The sequence below is a fragment of the Syngnathus leptorhynchus genome, chromosome 12 (genome assembly GCF_054491065.1).
Source record: "Syngnathus leptorhynchus isolate UIUO chromosome 12, UIUO_Slep, whole genome shotgun sequence".
In the NCBI taxonomy this organism is placed as follows: Eukaryota; Metazoa; Chordata; class Actinopteri; order Syngnathiformes; family Syngnathidae; genus Syngnathus; species Syngnathus leptorhynchus.
This window is the reverse complement of record NC_141206.1, coordinates 4,722,235-4,740,557: the sequence shown is the minus strand read 5'-3', so window position 1 is coordinate 4,740,557 and position 18,323 is coordinate 4,722,235. Positions and strand designations below refer to the sequence as shown.

Below are 18,323 nucleotides of genomic sequence, written 5' to 3'. Positions count from 1 at the left end.
TTCCAAAGGAGGTACTAACAGGTCTTTATTAAAGAGCATAGTGTCCCATAAAATGAGCTAAAAGAGTCTGACAGCTCTGTTAAATAGAATAGATTGTATAGAATTGAGTAATCCAACCATGAACCCGTTAATGCAAACTAGTACATGTTGGGAATAGTATTTTATGAGTATTCATGGGAAAGGTGCATTTGATTATTAATAGACTTTCCATTAACATTTGGCGAGCTGCCTTTAGATGCATTTAGCATTATTGCCACAATGGTTTGGGTCATGGCCATTATATAGAAAGGGTAATATGATATCCATTTTATTCTTAGGATTTGAAAATTACTTATATCGGCTTCTAAGGGCAACACTGAAAAAGCACTAAAAATGTCTTAAGGGGTGTTATTCAATGAAACATGATTGACAAAATGTTTATTTTTTGCTCACAACACAAGCTTGAAATGAAAAGAGAGTGTATACACATTTAAGTATATGCTATATAGTAGATCCACTAAATACATGAAACAAAAACTTAAAATATATGTTCCTCCATCCCACAAGGTGTGTTGGTGGCTCTAGAGAGAAGTATTTTAAAGTTTTTTTTTTTGTTTTTTTTTTTTGTATGGATTCTGCAATATAATTTAAAATGGTAATTTGTTAACATGGTCTCTATATGGAGCACTTAAGTCTTGTTTTATAACATTGTTTTTTTATTAGACCCACAAATACAAAATGTACTCATCCGCATACTGTCAATACGAATCGATGCACCAGTCAAGTGAATGTGATAGAGATACAAATCCACTTCCAGGACTGTGATCCTTATCATTGGAGGGGAAAGCCCGTGGGGGACTTGGCTTCAAATATTAATACAGGGAGACAGCACAATAGGGGAGACAATTCTGGGAAGAGGAAAAAAGGAGCTTGCTTGAAAATGTGCTTCACTGCGGGAGGCTCCCAGTTGGCGCTTAGTAAAGTGCACACCGGCGAGCTAACACAAAGTGAAGCCTCAGTATGTGGTCAGTGTAAGAGAGTGGGATGCAGCTGATCTGCTATTAGTGGATCGTTGCCAGGGCTGATACATTCACCGTGGCATCAATCTTTAGAAATAAATTATTATTATTATAAATAATAATAATGGCAGCACGGTGGTGCACTGGTTACCACGTACGCCTCACAGGTCACAGGGTGCGAGTTCGATTCCAGCTCCGGCCCTCCCTGTGTGGAGTATGCATGTTCTCCCCGTGCCTATGTGGGTTTTCTCATGGAACTCCGGTTTTCTCGCACATCCCAGAAACATGCATGGTAGGCTGATTGAGCACTCCAAATTGCAAGTGGTACAGATAATTGATGGATAATAATAATAATAGATACAGATTTTTTTCTAGCCCATGAGGTTTTTGAGCTACTTTTATTTTATTTATTTTTATTGTGTGACCTATAAAAGCGTGTACAACATACTTTTTGTGTTCATAGACAAATTTAAATGAAAAAGATGGTCAGTGGACTGTACCAGTTATTAAATAATGACTCATATCGGGCTGTGTGATGGCGACTTGGGTGGTCAAACTGTAAATTGACACCTTTATGAAATGTCCTATTACTGTAGGACTATTTTTAGAAACTCATTTCCCTTTGACCGTGTCTGTCTTGACCTCTTCCTTTTTCCTCATTAGAATCTTTTTTTTTCATTCCAATCTTTCCATTTACAGTGCTGTCAGGGGCAAATGCTTGATTTCTATTATAGTTATAGAAGCCATTTCAAAGCCCATTGACTTGTTAGTCACAAGTTCATTAGATATCCTCAGTCAGGTTAAGCGATTTGGGAAAACGAAAGAATAAGACAAAGATTGAGAAAGAAGTGTCATATGTTGGAAAGCAATCAATTCATCAGTAATATGTATAAAGGACTTTATGCAATATATTCACACTTTTTAAACACAACCTTGGTGTTTATTAGCATCTGTTGACAAAACAGCCCAAGACTAGTTTACATTTACTTTTTCCATCTCGTGCAAATCAACCGCTGTTTACCCCGACACACACACACACACACACACACACACACGCACACACACACGCACACACACACGCACACACACACACACACACACACACACGCACGCACGCACGCACGCACGCACGCACGCACGCACGCACACACACACAGTGGGGCTTCGTTACAATAACTTTTGAGTAACTTTGACCTATTAGATTCTAACTCTATTCTGTGCATAAAACTCTTCATCTCTCTAGCTGCCAAGTCTTGGGGGAAGAAGCTCCATGTGTAGGTAATATGTAAATTAGGTAGTAAAATTAGCAAGGGTAATTTAATTTAAGGATTTAATTTTCTGAACTCATTTTCTTATGCCAAATTTGTATTGCTGTAGTGGAGGTTTGGTTTCTCCTGTTTCCAGTTACAGTAAATTGCATTTTGTAGTCCAAAGCATAAATCACAAGTAAATATATTGTATTGTGTCCTTTTGAATGAATAGCAGTGTATCTTCATTGCAGTGTGCAACGGTTTTATATTAGTTTTATTATATATCAACCTTTTTATCCTAACCAGAATTTAGCATGCCTGGGGCATCATCTGTTTGTGAGAACCGCAATGACTGAGTAGACTTTTGAAATTGTTGCAAAACTATATAGACAGGTACTGTGGATGCAATATTAGATTTGATACTAGATGGCAAAATTAAGCTCACAAGCCAAAAGTAATAAAATATCTGAGGAATAGCTTTGCAGGTGTTTTTACAATTTGTACCCTGTAAAGCTAAATTAGATTTCGTAGATGCTCACTTACTTAAGGGCGCGATGAATAATGATCGATTCAACGGGCTAATGAGTTGCAATAAATTGGGCAAAAGACAGGTTGAGGCTATAAAAAAAAAGCGAGCTGACATCAAATGACCGTAAGATTTTGAAGCATTACTTTCTGTCTGCTCCAAAAGAGCATTCGATGAATATAAATTATGGGGGTTGTTGTGGTCTAACATCAATTTAAATTCACTGGCTGTCTTTGGCTGGAGAAGCATACCGTGCCGTAGTTCAGAGACTATGCAAACGGCTATGATTGACTACACGTCTCGTCTGGTGATAAATGACGACAGCATAGTCAGAAATTTGCCATTAAAAATGACCTGGGAGGTGTTTTGTGATCGTTTTAATCATTTTGTGTCACACAGTGGTGCCTTAATAAATACTTAATCAGTGCACCTCACTGACTTAATTTCAGCTTAATGCATGCCCTTTGACTTTTTGTGACACTTATTCTGAAACAATGGCAGTAATAAGTACAAATGCAAATTCTCAAGCCTTACTATGTGTTTCAACATTATATATTTTAGTAGTGACCAAATTTTTACCAGCCTCACTTGTAGTCTGCCTCTTTGTCAAGCCATAAAATCTCCAAGGTCCTTCAGGGCTTTTTCACTAATCTACTTTTTCTTTTCATTTTCATTGTCCAAGTTTACACTATCTACGACTGAGGGCTTATACCGTACAAAAAAAAACGGTGGTGTAACTGGATTTGTATGCTGCCGATAAGCCTCTTAGGTAAATTCTCTATCACGCCAAGTTGACTTGCTTTCCCAAACCCTTTGTTTAGCTACAAATGGGAGAGTAACAAAAGAAGAGCATTAAGGAAGTGGGATGAAGGTCTTTTGAGTGTTACTGGTTTATATATTTTTTTACGCTTTTAGCTAAAGGAATTGACACGGGTTTTGAAGACTTGGGGGACATCGATTTTTGGATTGGTATGGATAAATTTCTATTCACACAAGAAAGGAAGCCAGATAAAAATCCAGTTTTGATGAGAAGTGTGAATGGGGCTATTAACTTTCCTCTCTCCTTCATAAAACCTTATCATTTTATTTTATCACGAGTCATGATCTATGGCAGGTGACATGCTGGACGTACTGCCCTGTATCTTAATATCAGTCGGAATACTGTATTTATGACAGCCAAGGCTTAGGACAGAAGACTATTTGTGAGTTGCATTGTAGCTATCTGAGTGAGGTTTTATTATTTTTATTTTTTTTCACCAATAAGAATTTTAATTCAATGTCAAAACACAGAGAGCTTTTCTTTTCACATTTAATTTCAGTATGTTACGTGGGACAAAAAGGGAAAGTTTTAATTCGTCCTCAACCCCTATTTTGCTTTAAACCTTATGCTGATTTTCAAAATTTCGAGGAAGAATAGTTATGAGTGTTCTCGCTCACGCTAAAATAAAAAAAGGAAAAATCTGAAGGGATTTGGTTTCAATGTAGATCATAACATTGCAAAGTTTTTTTTCCAAAAAACTTTGTCCAAGGATTGAAGGCCTTCATTTCATTCTTATTATTTGTTTGAATTCATTTATTTATCTTGTACAAATCCCAACATTGTCTATGTTGTTGATAGCACAGTCAGTAATGGAAATACATTTTTCGCAAGGATTTTATTGGGTTTCAAATAACCTTGCTCAGCTTGTACTAAGTACCAAGATAGCATAAGATAATCCTTTATTGATCCCTAGAGAGGAATACAAGAGTAAGTTCTCATTCAAGTTTCAGATAAAAAAAAAGAAAATATTCAACAAAAGTCCTTGAAGTCACACACCATCTTACACACAATTACTATTAGAGGTGTGCATCTCTCCTCAAAAGACAATTTGATCTGGGTTTTGATACAAGGGTGAATAACAACTTAAGGGTGGTCCGATTTTAAAACGGATCGATTCGATTAGGTTTGACTCTGAGGTATTATAATTTGATTTGCGATGGTGGGGCTCAGTTATTTTTTCTTTTGTAATTCAAATGAATGAACTTGCCAGTACTATAAATGTGACATTTCCTGTTATGATATATCTCGCCGATTCAATAAAAATCTCAATACATTTCAAAGTAGAGTGATTTAATTCCGTGCAATTGAATGCATAAGAATGGATGGTGTTAAGGGTCAAATCTACAGTACAGTATGTGGCAATCGTGTTCCTCTCGCTTCTTCACCAAAAGTCAGCTGAGAAGGGTTCGAGATTGCTCGAGATCTGTAGCAGGATGAGCATTATATAAAAAAAATCAATAGAGGGATACATTATTGAACCGTTGTTTTGATGAGTCCTTGTGTGTCCATTTTGTGTCTCAGTAAGTCTGGAAAGTTTAACTTTTCAAGTTTCTCTTCAAATTGTTTTTTTTTGTCCCTACTGAAACTCGGCATCTTGCCAAGAATGGTCAAAGTGCCTCTGGTGTGTAATTGGTTCTGCTTGCAATTCCATGATGCACGCTGTTGTTGTCAAAAAATGTTCTCTTGACCCGAACTTGCAAAGTTGATGTTCCCAGGTTCTCCTGTCTAAGATACAAAGGAACAGTTTTTGGAATGGTCAAAATAATCCCTACCTTCGGTGCAGATGATGGATGGATTTTTTTTTCACCCTTTTTCACTTTTTTCTGCGGCTTTCGTCAAAACTGCTATGATGCTGTTCGGACCTAGTCATAAGCCTGATCTTTATTCTGTCTATTCTTGTTCACATTGGCCTAAAAGGGAACAATAATACCACCCACCAGTAAATTGCCCCATTTTGATGTCTGTGTTGTTCACAGAGCTTTACGAGACATTGTGAAAGGGTCGATTGTTATTTCATTCGTCACCATTCAGATTTATATGTTCACCTAGCTCAAGTTACCATAGTCTAAATCTACTTTCTCTTTTTTGAAATCACACAAGATGCGTTCTAAAATAAGCTACTTGTGCTTTGCTGTAGTGCTAGCAAATACAGGAGAGTGTAATGAAGAAAAAGCACATCCTTAGACCTGGCATCTGTTTTAAGAGGCATTTCCTAGTGTGCTGGTCTCGTGAGTGACAGCTAAGTTAACTCAAGGTCACGCAGGTCTGTTGTCATCCGCCTCTGGCCTCTGCACTCACCTCTGTCGTTGGTCAGAAAGACATTTAAAAAGGGGAGCGCTTTACAGTGCGCTTCTGATTTATCTCCAATGACAGGCGACCTAACTCGGCATGCCGGCAGCATCGGCATCATTAATCAGACGCCACACAGCCACGGCCACCGGAAATTAATTAACTCTTTAAAATCAACATTGACACATTATTTAAAAGGAGGGATTTATTGGTGTGATGAAACCAAGCTTAACAATGCAAAATAATCTAACAATGTCTGGTGGGATTGGGACTAGAAAGCAAGATACAAACTTGCCGAGTTCTTTCGTTTTTAGAAAATGGGATGTCCTCATTCTTTAAATGTGTGTTAATGTGGGTTTGTGTCACAGGTACCGGATGATTAATAGTTTGTTGCTAGTTCTTTTCAAAGTGGAAATGTCACCTGGTTGTAACATTTTAGGACAAAGGGATGGCTCCTCAAGACAACTCAATGCTGTCCCAGCTGTTCTGCTAAGAATTCAACTCAGATTTTTATTTTTTACCAGTGTTTACTAGTGAGCCGGTGCTAAGAAAGGAGATTGAAAGTTTCTACATTCGACAAGACAATTTCACCATGACAACAACGAATCAGCGGCGATTGAAGCTCACTCTGTCCGTTTTTCTCTCTGTCCTTTTGTCTGCTCGGTAATCCTCGCAACCGCACACTATTACACAGTTGTGGTCTTTCTCGCTCCATCTCGCTCCCTCTTTCCAAATATATCATGAAAGTGACTCGCAACACTTTAGTATAGCACTTTGTTACATGTTGATTTTATGTGTTTGATAAATTACAGTTACGCACAGACCTGCATGTACCAATAGCTCGTCAAATCTGATGTGGTGTTTTTATTGATTTGCTGATAGTTGGATAACTGGAGCATGTAGAAAGACAACACGTCATTTACAATAACTGGTTTGTCTTTCCTTCAGAGAGTGAAAATATATTTGGGAGAGACTCTGCTGTCAGACGAATAAACTGATTGTATTGCTAAACTGATGATCATTTGTTTCTACCCTATGTGTAATGCGAAAGAGGAAAGGGGTAAAAGTTGAAGCTCTGTACTTAGAAAATCTCAAACAGGGCGAATAAGTTCCTGTTTTATATTGCTGACCCAAAAGAAAAACATTCATGAAAGCTTATTACAGAATCGTATCTTCATATAAATGAAGCACCCAAACTTATCAGAGATGAATATTTAATATGGACCTGCAACATTAAACATTCAAGACGTCTTTTTTTTTTTTTTGTGGTGTGCTCAGAGGTCATTTACATCTAAAAGGTTTGTAAGTGTAGTTATTTAATCTCGCTAATATCATCTGCCCAGCAATTCTGTGTGCCTGACGGTTATTCTCACTGGGGTTGCAGGATGTAAAAAAAATAATTCATTTATTAATCTATTTTCCCCTCATCAATAAGACGATTGTGATTTAATCTTTGATCACATTTTCCAAGAACATCTTCCGATATATTTAAAACAAAAAATACAAGCATTGAATTGACATATTAACAATTATTAGTTGCAGCGTTCGTTATTGTATCACTAAATCTTTTATTTTTTTATTATTTAGGTTTACACTAAACTAATAGCATATGAACCACAAATTAATACGAAATACATGTTTATTTCCTTCTATTTGAGTTGACTTGCGAAACAATGACTTTCACTCTTTGACTATCAGTCAAATCAGTTAACTAAGGTTGTAGAGATGCAATGCTTCATTACATCTTATTTATTAACAAGGGTCTCTCTGTGGACCAGCCGGAGCAAAGGCAAGTATTTGTTCTGCTTACACCTTCAGAACTCCCTGATGTGTTTTAGTTCCTCCATAAAAATACACCGTTGCAACTAATTACCTATTTGATATGGTCCATCAATGCAGTGCATGGTAGTGATGTGCTTTTGCTTTTTTGTTTATCGTGTAGTCTAGTGGAATTGTTTGCCTGCAGAAAATGGGATTCACTTATTTTAGGCAAGTCCAGTCTGCATACTAGCACTAACAATCCTAATTAAATACCTTATACACACCACTCTGTTGATTATTATTGCATTGTAGTGCTTCTCGTGTACTCTACTCTTTTCATACGTACCCGAGAAGAAGCCGAAACAAAAGATTAGCCTTTTCTAATGTGTGTTTTATTATAGCATAACCACCCACATTGGCAGCAACAGAAGACCGCCTCTCCTTATCCGCGTACAAGCTGTATATTATTCTAAGAGACACTAAGAAAGATGTGGAATCAGATGAGGTCTCTATAATGGGATTGTAGTGTTTTAGAAGACGCCTATGCACTTGGCGGATAAGGGGATTGTTTATTCCGTTAATATGTCACGTTAAATACATTAGGAGTAGTAGGCCTTGTTTTGTTTGGCACTTTGCCTTGCTAATCCACGAGTGCACAAGAGGCAAGGCGGCTATAGATTTGTGCATAAATTACGCTATAACAGTTTTTCCTAACGTTAGTTAATAATGCTCATTACCTGTAGCAAAGCAGAATTATGTTTTGAATTAATTTCATAACACAATGTGCGTGGGGGCAGCTATCGCCCATGTATGTGTGTGGAATTTAAATGATGGAAAATGACCTTGAACAACACAACAGGAGCACTGCACATAAACAACTGCAAGACAGCGTGTTTTCCGTGCTAACGAGAGACATTGCGGGTCTCGCTGTGGCACAGCGGGACCAAAGGCAAGCAGCTATTTGTTCTGTTGATGCCTTCAAAACTCTCCAATAGTTTTAGTCCCGATGCACTAAATATCAATACCCTCTTCATACTTAACATACTAACATGTTCTATGTGGTCCTACTCGTCAGCACAACACAAATATTGCTCTTTTCATTGGTGACTCATGGCTTGATCATTCCATTAGTTCATCATGTAGAATGATTTTCCTTGATTATACTACTTGACATATTCCTCTTGGGGCATGGAGATGGGAGCGGTCTGCTACTCCAACAGTTCCAACATTATTGATATGTATGCAACAAACGTTTTTCGATTCATGCACACACAGATTCATGCATTTGGAGTTTTTTATTTTTTTAATTCTATTTGGATGTATGCCATATTTTAGTTTGACAGCCAGGCAAGTTTTGGTCCCTGATCATTACGATCAATGTCAACAATGAGTTGTATGACATCATCTGTCTTGAAGTGTTTCATGCACTTTACCGTATCATACAGTCGGAAGTTATTCTCTTTTTACACACTTCCGCAATCCAAACACTAATACGAGCTACGCAGGCAATGATAAATCATTGGTGCAGGCGTATGTGAAAAGTTCCAAGTATGTAATTCAGATTAGCAAATCACCAACTGGTGGTGGAAACATATCCTTTTTGTATGTTGTGTAGAACTGTCACAAATGACTGACGTGACAAGAATTGGTAATATGAAGCCAGAATAAATTTCCCCAATACTTTTTAGTCTTAATTTGCATTTCCCGCTCCCTATTTTGACCCCTCTGTCACTATCCCTGCTTTCTTGACGAATCCGTCTCTTTGCCGCCTTCTCCTCAAATGAATTATTGAAGCTCCCCTTGCTTTCCGTGCTGTCAGGAGCCAACGCTATAGGCAAACTCAACCTGCAACCAGACGTTATGTCACATATGTAATGACACGGCGCAGAGTGCCCTCAGGGTGCCAGCCTTCATCCCGGTAAACATCGTCGACACGGGCTTGTTGCAGAGCTGACAAACTGTCATGGAGCTGTCTGGTTTGAACAATCAGCGAGCAAGTCAATGCTATGATCACCTTTTACGTGGGGGGACGGCAGTCCATTGGGAACCACAGTTGTTGATGTGTGGGCGGGCAGGGAAGCGTACACGTATGCATGCGAACTACAGCGATTAGTCTTGTTGGGAATCCATGAGAACTGTCTATCAGAGCATTCGAGTACGAATCACATCAATCTTGACAGTTTTTCAACATGTCCTCTGATTAGGCCAGCCAATCCCATCTGATCTTTCGTATGATCCTATGAGAAATGGTCTAAATTTGAAACCCGGTAAGACCAGGAAGGCACTTCTGAGGGTCAATGTGAAATAAAAGACTTGAGCAATTCCACTCCAGAAGGTATAATGATAACTGACCTTGGTTTGAAATCGCAACCTGTCAGGGTTGCCAGAGTATTCTTCTCTTTCTGACGTAGGGATAAACGTATATAATAGTTGTACCATTTGTATAAAAGAACCAAAAAGTGAGTGGTAAACGAATATGAATTTAACAGTTAGTTCATGTGATATTAAAATGCAAACAGTATGATGAAGATAATAGTTGAAACAATTTCGTATTGAGCCATAGAACAAATATTCACATACCAATTTAATACAGTTTGATAAATTTTGTTTTTTGCTATTTGTTCTTAAAACAGCCGAGCAAAAAACACATGAAGCAACCGCTTCCATTGTCCTTTGAAACAAGCGAAGAAGGAAGAGATGTAAAAAGCTTTGACGCAATCTTTGATAAAGCCTTCTTAGTGCAGCTAAGTCTTCAGTGTGGGCACTGGAGATATTGCTGAGTCAAACACATTTTGTGAGCATGACTCAAATTTGAAAAGCTGATCTTATAATCCCTCACCGCATCTTACTACGCTGTCTATTCTTTACTTTTAAGTCTTTTTCAGGTTCAGAGCATAATAGAGATCTTTCTTTTTTTCTTTTGTTTTTCTTTTTTCAAATGTTTTCTTTCTTTCTATTTCACTTTTTTTCTTTCCTTTAAGGCTAGAAACATTTTCGAAATAAGGAAAACAATTACCAAAACAAATAATACTTGTCACTTTTAATATATATTTTCTAATGCAATTTGTGATGAAATATAAATATATAGCAAGAAGACAACTCGAGTACAGAAAGTGCTTTGGCAGCTCAATAAGGATTTAATATCATCCAGAGTAGTGAGATACAATTTAAAATGACTAAACTGGGCAAGTGCAATCATGCTAACAATTTATATTGGAACATAAAACAATAAGCTTGATTACATACAGTAATTACTTTGGCAGTTCAATAAGGATTTTATCATTCCATCTTGTCTAATACAGTTTAAAATAAAAACTTTATAAATGCTAATATTATGTTATATACTAACATGATATTGTGAGTACATTAAGCATACTGATCAACGAGGATTTTAGATCGTGTAGTGAGATAAAGTTTGAAAAGAGAATTAGATAAGATGACAAGGCATTTTTTTATGCTCACATTAAGATGGACACTTGTTTACAAAAAAGCACCTATAGGCAGAAACCATACACATTTTATATAATGTCTTGTAATCATTTGAATGTAATATGTAATTAAAATACTTTTGGCCCAAATGAAATACTAACATGTTAGTATGATTGCAATTTGAGTAAAGAGAGTGCTAAGTCGGATATCGTGGCCCAAAACTGCTTGTTTTGGTCCTTTGTGTAAGCGCACAAATAATGCACATTTGTTGTTTTGCCTTTGTTTTGTTTTTTGTGTTGTTTTTTTAATGCCACCATCTGTGATGTGATATTTTGATGCACGTGGGAGATGCACACCCACAGACAAAGCTGTTTACAATTGAGAAGAAATTTCGAACCCGCACAGCTGTACATTTTATTTTGAAGTGTTTGAAAAAAACACTTTTAGGTCAGAACAGTGACACAGAAAACTACATCAGCCATCGTCATTTTTATTTATTTATCATCAAAGTTAGGAGCTATTTTTATTTGTTAGTTTTTTGTTTTTGTTTTTTTAGTTTGGAAAAGATTGCTCTCATTTTGGGGCTGCCAAGTGATGAAGACAGAAAAACACTTTTTTGGACTGACTTATGCCGATATGCAGGGGTTTTCTGATACTGATGGAAATTTGGACTTTGAAAGCACCAATCAAAAACAGCCACAGTGATCATAATGGTGCTGTGATTTACATTTGAAATAATTTCTTTTGCCCGCGACCCCCGTGGGGACAAAGCGGTTCAGAAAATGGATGGATAATTTGTTTTTATTTGATCAATGGGGGCTCACCTCCGTGTTTGGTGAAAAATAAGCACAATCGCTGGACAACAACGCTGATTAGCACTCAGTTGCTCGAATAAACCAGCTCCAAAGAAGCATTGACCTAGTGGGGGCTGTTTTTATCCATCCACCTGCTTCCAGTCTTTCAGCCTTGGAAGCATCACATCAATCATTTAGCAAAACATAAGATATAATCAAGCATTCAGCATTCTTAGATGCCCTTGGCAGTGTCCGTAATTTAGAAAAACATCAGGCATGAATTGAACAGTTTAACGGGTTATCAAGCTATTCACGGAAAATACAAAAAAACATTTGTTATTTCAAATTGCACGAAAATACATATCAGATTATGAAGTTATTATAAAACCATTTCTCTTTACCACTTAGTCGATCACATATCAAAACATGTCTAGGTATGTCTTCTTGATTGATTTGGTGTGTAGGTGTAGTAATGATATGCTTAATTTTTTTTTTTTACTAATTTAATGTGTGAATATAATTGTATGCTTATATATTTAAATCAATAAGGTGTGAGCATATCTGTTTTTGTTGCTCGGCGGGACTTTTTGGAACCCATTTTCTTCAACATGCCTCTTTAAAGTAGCCTGCCCATTAGTACAAGTTCCAGATCCACTTCAGTAAATTTCTACTGACACCTGCAAAATTTCCATGACATATATTTTCAGTGGATTTGTATCAGTCTGTGACTTTTCTCCACAAACATGGGGTCCTTGAGATTCTAATCCAGATCTCCTGACTTTTTTGACATGCCTGCTGATCCACCATTCTGCTCAGATGATTTCCTTTACTGACAATCCATGAATTATCAATGACTGACACACCGACCAAGTAGTCTGAGAAAGGTTCACTAATGTATTCCTGTGGCTTGTCCTTGGACTTGATCTGTTTTACACACGCACACCCAGCAATGCACATATACACCTTAATAATGATCTGCTAATGAATTGCAAGCAGGGCTAGAGGCCACACGGACCTTTCATCCCAGTGATGTCTAGCTCAGAGCCTAGTGACAGGGCTCAGAAATACAAGGACACCCTCAAAATAGCACCACAGCTCTCCTGCCAACTTCATGTATAAACCTACATAATACACAGCGAGAAATTAGGCTTACTGAATTAGGCTCGCTGCATTTGGCACATTCCAATCTCTCACAAAACGTACCTTTTTTTTTATAAGCAAATTATTTTTAATTTGGATCAAAGTGACAAGTTCTTAAAAGCTGGCCGAGCAATATTCTGCAGCAGATTTGACAAGAGTGTTAAAGTTATTAGACATGGGTACATCTGACTGGCATAAAGTGCTTAATTTAATGTGGGGTGGGCGAAAGACCGATCGGTGTGTTGTCAGTCCCGCCAATTGAACGTAGCAGAAAAAAAGTAGCTCTGCCGATGGGGGTTTCGGGTTTTAAGATCTTCACAGGCCACAAATTTTTATCATATGCTGTAGTCAGCATAAGCTGGGAGGGTCTAGCAGGTTTATTACAGTGGTAGAAAGTGCAACTTCTAAGCATTACATGAAATAAAAGGGGATTTATTTCTAAAGTAACCATCCAGGAAATCCATATTGGTTTTAAATATTGTTTTTATTTGAGGCTAGAAATCCAACTTCTCTAGTTTTGGACGTACTATAGGTTTTCAATTAGCCAATTAAAAAATAAGGTTGAACAAGCAAGCTGGACTTGACCCAAATACCGTTCACCGATTAAGACACCACCAGAAGCGCATTTTAAAGTCCCTGTGAATGTCAACATTTTCCAACTACTTTTCAGGTGACGCTATTCTGTATAATTGAGAGACGAAAGAGTATAAAATCTACCCAAGGAAGAAGGAGGTAGTATCACAAACCCGATTTACACGGCCTGTAAAAGCCGATATTTTCCATTTATTTTTTTCATGTTGCTCCTCTGTGTTGCTCCAGGAAAGGAGGTTTTGGAATGGATGTGGAAAGTTTCTGCCTCGGAAAAGACAATGTTTTGTGTATTTATTAAGTTGACTCTGGAAATTGAACGCCACACTTTCGTGCATGTATTGCTGTTATGCACAACCAGTGTTGCAAAGTTGTTTAGTAAACATGCTTCAAAGAATTAAAATTACTCTTGAGAAAAAAAACCCACATTTTATAACTGTTGCTACTGTTTATTGGTTTTTAGAAATAATACAGATCTCATATTTTCATTTCAGTGTTGGGACTGAGAAGATGCAGCCATTTTTTTGCTTCACTTGCTTCAAGACGCCATTAATCCACACAATTGACTTTTTGATTGTTAAAGATAGGCTTGGTCATTTTCTGACATGACCGACTCCCACCGTGCACCCTACTTGACACGCCTCAAGGCAGAGCTCGGCTTAGTCTCCCCGGATGCTATAGCCGAGAGTCAGTAGGTTAATAACCGGCCGCATTCAGCAACATTTGTCATTTGCCACCTGCCCCGCTGATGGATGTCACAGATGTCTGTTCCCTTGTCACTTGCATGACAAAATACCGCATCGCGCACTGCCTCATCGTGCGTCCCCCACCCTGAGGCCCTGCTTACTGCTACTCCTTTACCTCCTTGCCCTTTCAGAAATCGTGAGATTAGCAAGTGATCTTGCCTTTGCCATGGTTCTGACTGCATGACAAATGATTCAATGGTTTATTATTACCTGGCTGAAGTGAAAAAAATGAGAAAACCCACATAATGTGCTACAGAGAGGGGCATGCATGAAAGCGCACTGTGTTAAATTCAACGTTATATGTACATTGTTCGGCATCCACAGGTCAAAGCGTCAAGGTAAAAGTGACATTTGACTTTGATCTTGAGTATCAATGCTTATGTCAATGTTCACTCCTTATCAAGACAAAATCCATTTCTTTCCATGGACACTTCCTTTATTGATCAATATTCTTTTTCAAACCAGACACATGCCCTAGTACTGCTTTGGCAGTGACATCCACAAGTATCTCTTGATTTCCACATTAAAAGGTTCCAGTTCTTTACTGGGGTCTTCATAATTTGCAGACCCCCGACCAAAGCTAGTGCTTTTTTTATATCGACTTTAATTGCACAGTGATTACTTCAGATAAGACAGCAACACTGCTGCAGAGATGACACGCCTGCAACTGCTGCAGACAGGCAATTAATTGAGCTTGATATGGCGATTGTCTTCCCATTAGGGGATATTCTTCACCCCAATGACAGCAACATCAGGTGTGATATGAAGAGAAGTATGATTTCTCCATTTTATATATACGGTCAAGCCCAAAATTATTCATGCCTCAAGGGTATGAATAATTTTGGGCATAACTCTATCTAGTCTATTTGCAACTCAGATAGGCCAACAGTCAAGCCCAAAAATATTCTACCCTAGGGGAATGAATAATTTTGGGCTTGACTATATATACTATTTGGGCTATATATATATATATATATATATATATATATATATATATATATATATATATATATATATATATATATATATATATATATATATATATATATATATATATATATATATATATATATATATATATCCTGAACCAGCGTTATGACAGTTCAAATCAGCTTATTCATAGGTTCTTCAGCTGACGTTGACAATGTTCTGAGTTAGAACATAGTACAAGAAAAGCCCACGCCACATCAGCAAACTACCCTTGTGTGCCTCTGAGACTAGATGAATGTCAATTTCTAAATGTCTTTTCATGTTTTTTGTTATGTTCTCAGAGATGTCGGGGAGGGGGGAAGACATTTCCAAGGTTCACTGGAAGCAGCAGTGGCTGGAGAACGGGACACTTTATTTCCACGTGTCCATGATGGAATCGGAGGCGGTGGCCCAGACCACGCAGGCCTCGGCGCGGGAGCCAGTGCACATCATGCATGAACACATGCATCTGCTGCACATCTCAGTTATGGTAAGTAGGAAAAAGGTACCAATAACTTTACTGTAGTTCCTCAATCCTTCTGAGGGGAAGAAAAGAAATGACCAGGACGTAGACACAATATTGAATCAGTAGAAAGACTCAAAGTCATCTACTACTACAGAACATGTTAACATTTCTCATATGGATATTTGAGTTGTCAATATAACAGGTATTGAGTCTGGTGCTTCAAGTGAATTCCCTAAAGATGGATTTAGGGCTGGAAGTAATTATTATTAAAATACTCGATTTAAATGCCAATGATTATGTTGATCAGTCAGATTAATTATAAATAATTATGATTTAATTATTGTTTTGGTTTGTGGAACATGTTGGGAAAGAGGCAAAAATGCTGATCAGTGCTTTCCAAATTAAATATATTTTTTTCTTAGTCACCAATCACCAGGATGTCAACTCGCACACAAATCAAATTGTCACAACCTGCTACCTGATGGCACACTATGTTGTCACTTTGCTCAATGTTCAGGCTGGCCCTGTAGTGTGACATGTGGGAGGCGGGACAAAAGTGTGAGGAACAGGAGGAAGGTGGGAGTGAAAGGAAGAGAGTTGAGGGGAAAGATTGCTGGACTGACAGTTGACTGCCTCAAAGAATAGAGTCCTCACACTGCAGTCTGGCCCTGAACTGACAGTAGCAGACATAATGATGTTCACTCAAATAGCCAGAGGACACCTTCGGGCTGCTTGGCCAAACAGCCACACTTTACCATTGCGTCTGCCTCAATGTGATTCTTTAATGGCTTTCAGCCCTTATTCCTACATTGGAATTGTGTCACTCTGGAATAGCCTTCCTTTTTATAATGTCTTCTTAGGAGGCCAAGACTTTGAATTACAAAGTCGTATTTCCTCAATGCCAACACTGAATAACAAGATTTTTTTTGTTCAGGATATTGAATAAACCTTTTTTGGTAGAACCAACTTTCCAAAGTATTGTCTGTTTGTAACACGATCTTGTTTTCACGGGAATGACCTTTTATAAGTTTTGACCCAAGTCAAACTGACCAACTTCTAGTTTGTTGTTGGTAACTAATGTATTTCGCCACTTGCCATGCTGTATTTCAGCACCAACAATTTCATCCCTCGCCCTTGGTAACCTCATTTGAGTGCTACTTCCCACAAATGTCTCTTCTATTCTTTTTTCTTCATTTATTTTTACTATTTAGATTTTGAAACGGCACTTGATAAAAACATATTTGTCTGTTTTCTTTGGCCAAGGATATTTGAGGACTTCTACTGCTCTGAAAGTTTTTGGAGGGAAAAACACATGTGTGAACAAAGCTGAACATTGCCAATTCTCGTGCATGTCATAGCCTTGTGAATCTGAAGTGATATTCCTAGAATTGTTTAAAAACTGGAACCAATATGTTTTTTGATTGTCATAGCCTGGTGAAAAAGAATGATATAATAATCATTGCCAGTATAAATGCCTATTTAGTGGAGAAATTGGTCATGTACGTTTGTTTGGACGAGAACCCCAGTATTTTTCTTCTTCCACAGCTTGAAATGTGTCTGCCATGGCCGCTGGGAACAAACGGACAAGTGATTTCTGAATGAAATTAACAATATTGATTTCATATTTTCTTTTTGTAGCGTGGATGCAAACATGCCTCGACATTCCCAGCATCCACATTTTAGTCAGAGGAATCATTGTCAGAACCTAAAAATTATATAAATTTAGCTTAAGCAAACAAGGCTAACTACCGTATTTTCCGGACTATAAGGTGCACCTAAAAACCTAAAATTATCTCAAAAGTCGTCAGTGCACCTTATAGTCCGATACGCCTTATATAGGGACCAAATTCCTAAATTTAAACTGAAGCATTGTGTCATGAAATCAATCATCAGTGGCCCGCTGAAGACTATGAATCATGAATCAAAAAGACTATGGATCATTATTTTGTGATTATAAAGTAATTTGTTGCATCTGAAGTTGAAATAAAAAAGATAAAATGGAGAATGGTTAGATTTGGATTAAAAATCTGACATGATGCATTAATGGTGCGCCTTATAGTCCGGTGTGCCTTATATAAGGACACCGTTTTAAAATGGGCCATTCATTGAAGGTGCGCCTTTCGTCCGGTGCGCCTTATAGTCCGGAAAATACGGTATGTGTTTTACATCAGCCAACCCTGAACAAAAGCAACACTCACAATGGTACCCGTTTTTAAATCATCCTCTCTCATTTGCTCCAGCCGGAACTAGGCAACGCATCGTGTTTTACTCCTGAGCGTGCACAGTATGTGAGAATGAGAAACTATTCTCAGCCAAGCGCGTCCAACACGGCTGAAATGGCCTTCTTATAATTAAACAGTCACGGGTGATGTATGGCCATCCGGTCATCCAGGAAGTGGAAAACTGGAATCAGCGAACTGAAGAGATGAATGTTCGGCGTGCTACTTTTTTTAATTGCCCCCAGTTTTAATTGTTTCAGTCACCTCTGTACACACGCAGTTTATTGCACCATATGTTTAATTAAAAGTGCACACTGGCCTCTTCCTT

The 18,323-nt window shown here is 37.9% G+C and overlaps 1 protein-coding gene across 2 annotated transcripts in view; it reads left to right on the top strand.

Annotated features, from left to right (window-relative positions):
- The window catches only part of astn2 (astrotactin 2), a 145,284-nt gene that overhangs the window by 12,720 nt on the left and 114,241 nt on the right, over nucleotides 1-18,323 (top strand). For both annotated transcript variants that reach the window (XM_085926468.1, XM_085926469.1), the window contains exon 2: nucleotides 15,613-15,800. In XM_085926468.1, the coding sequence (XP_085782594.1) occupies nucleotides 15,613-15,800 (188 nt within the window). The remainder of the gene's footprint in view (nucleotides 1-15,612; nucleotides 15,801-18,323) is intronic.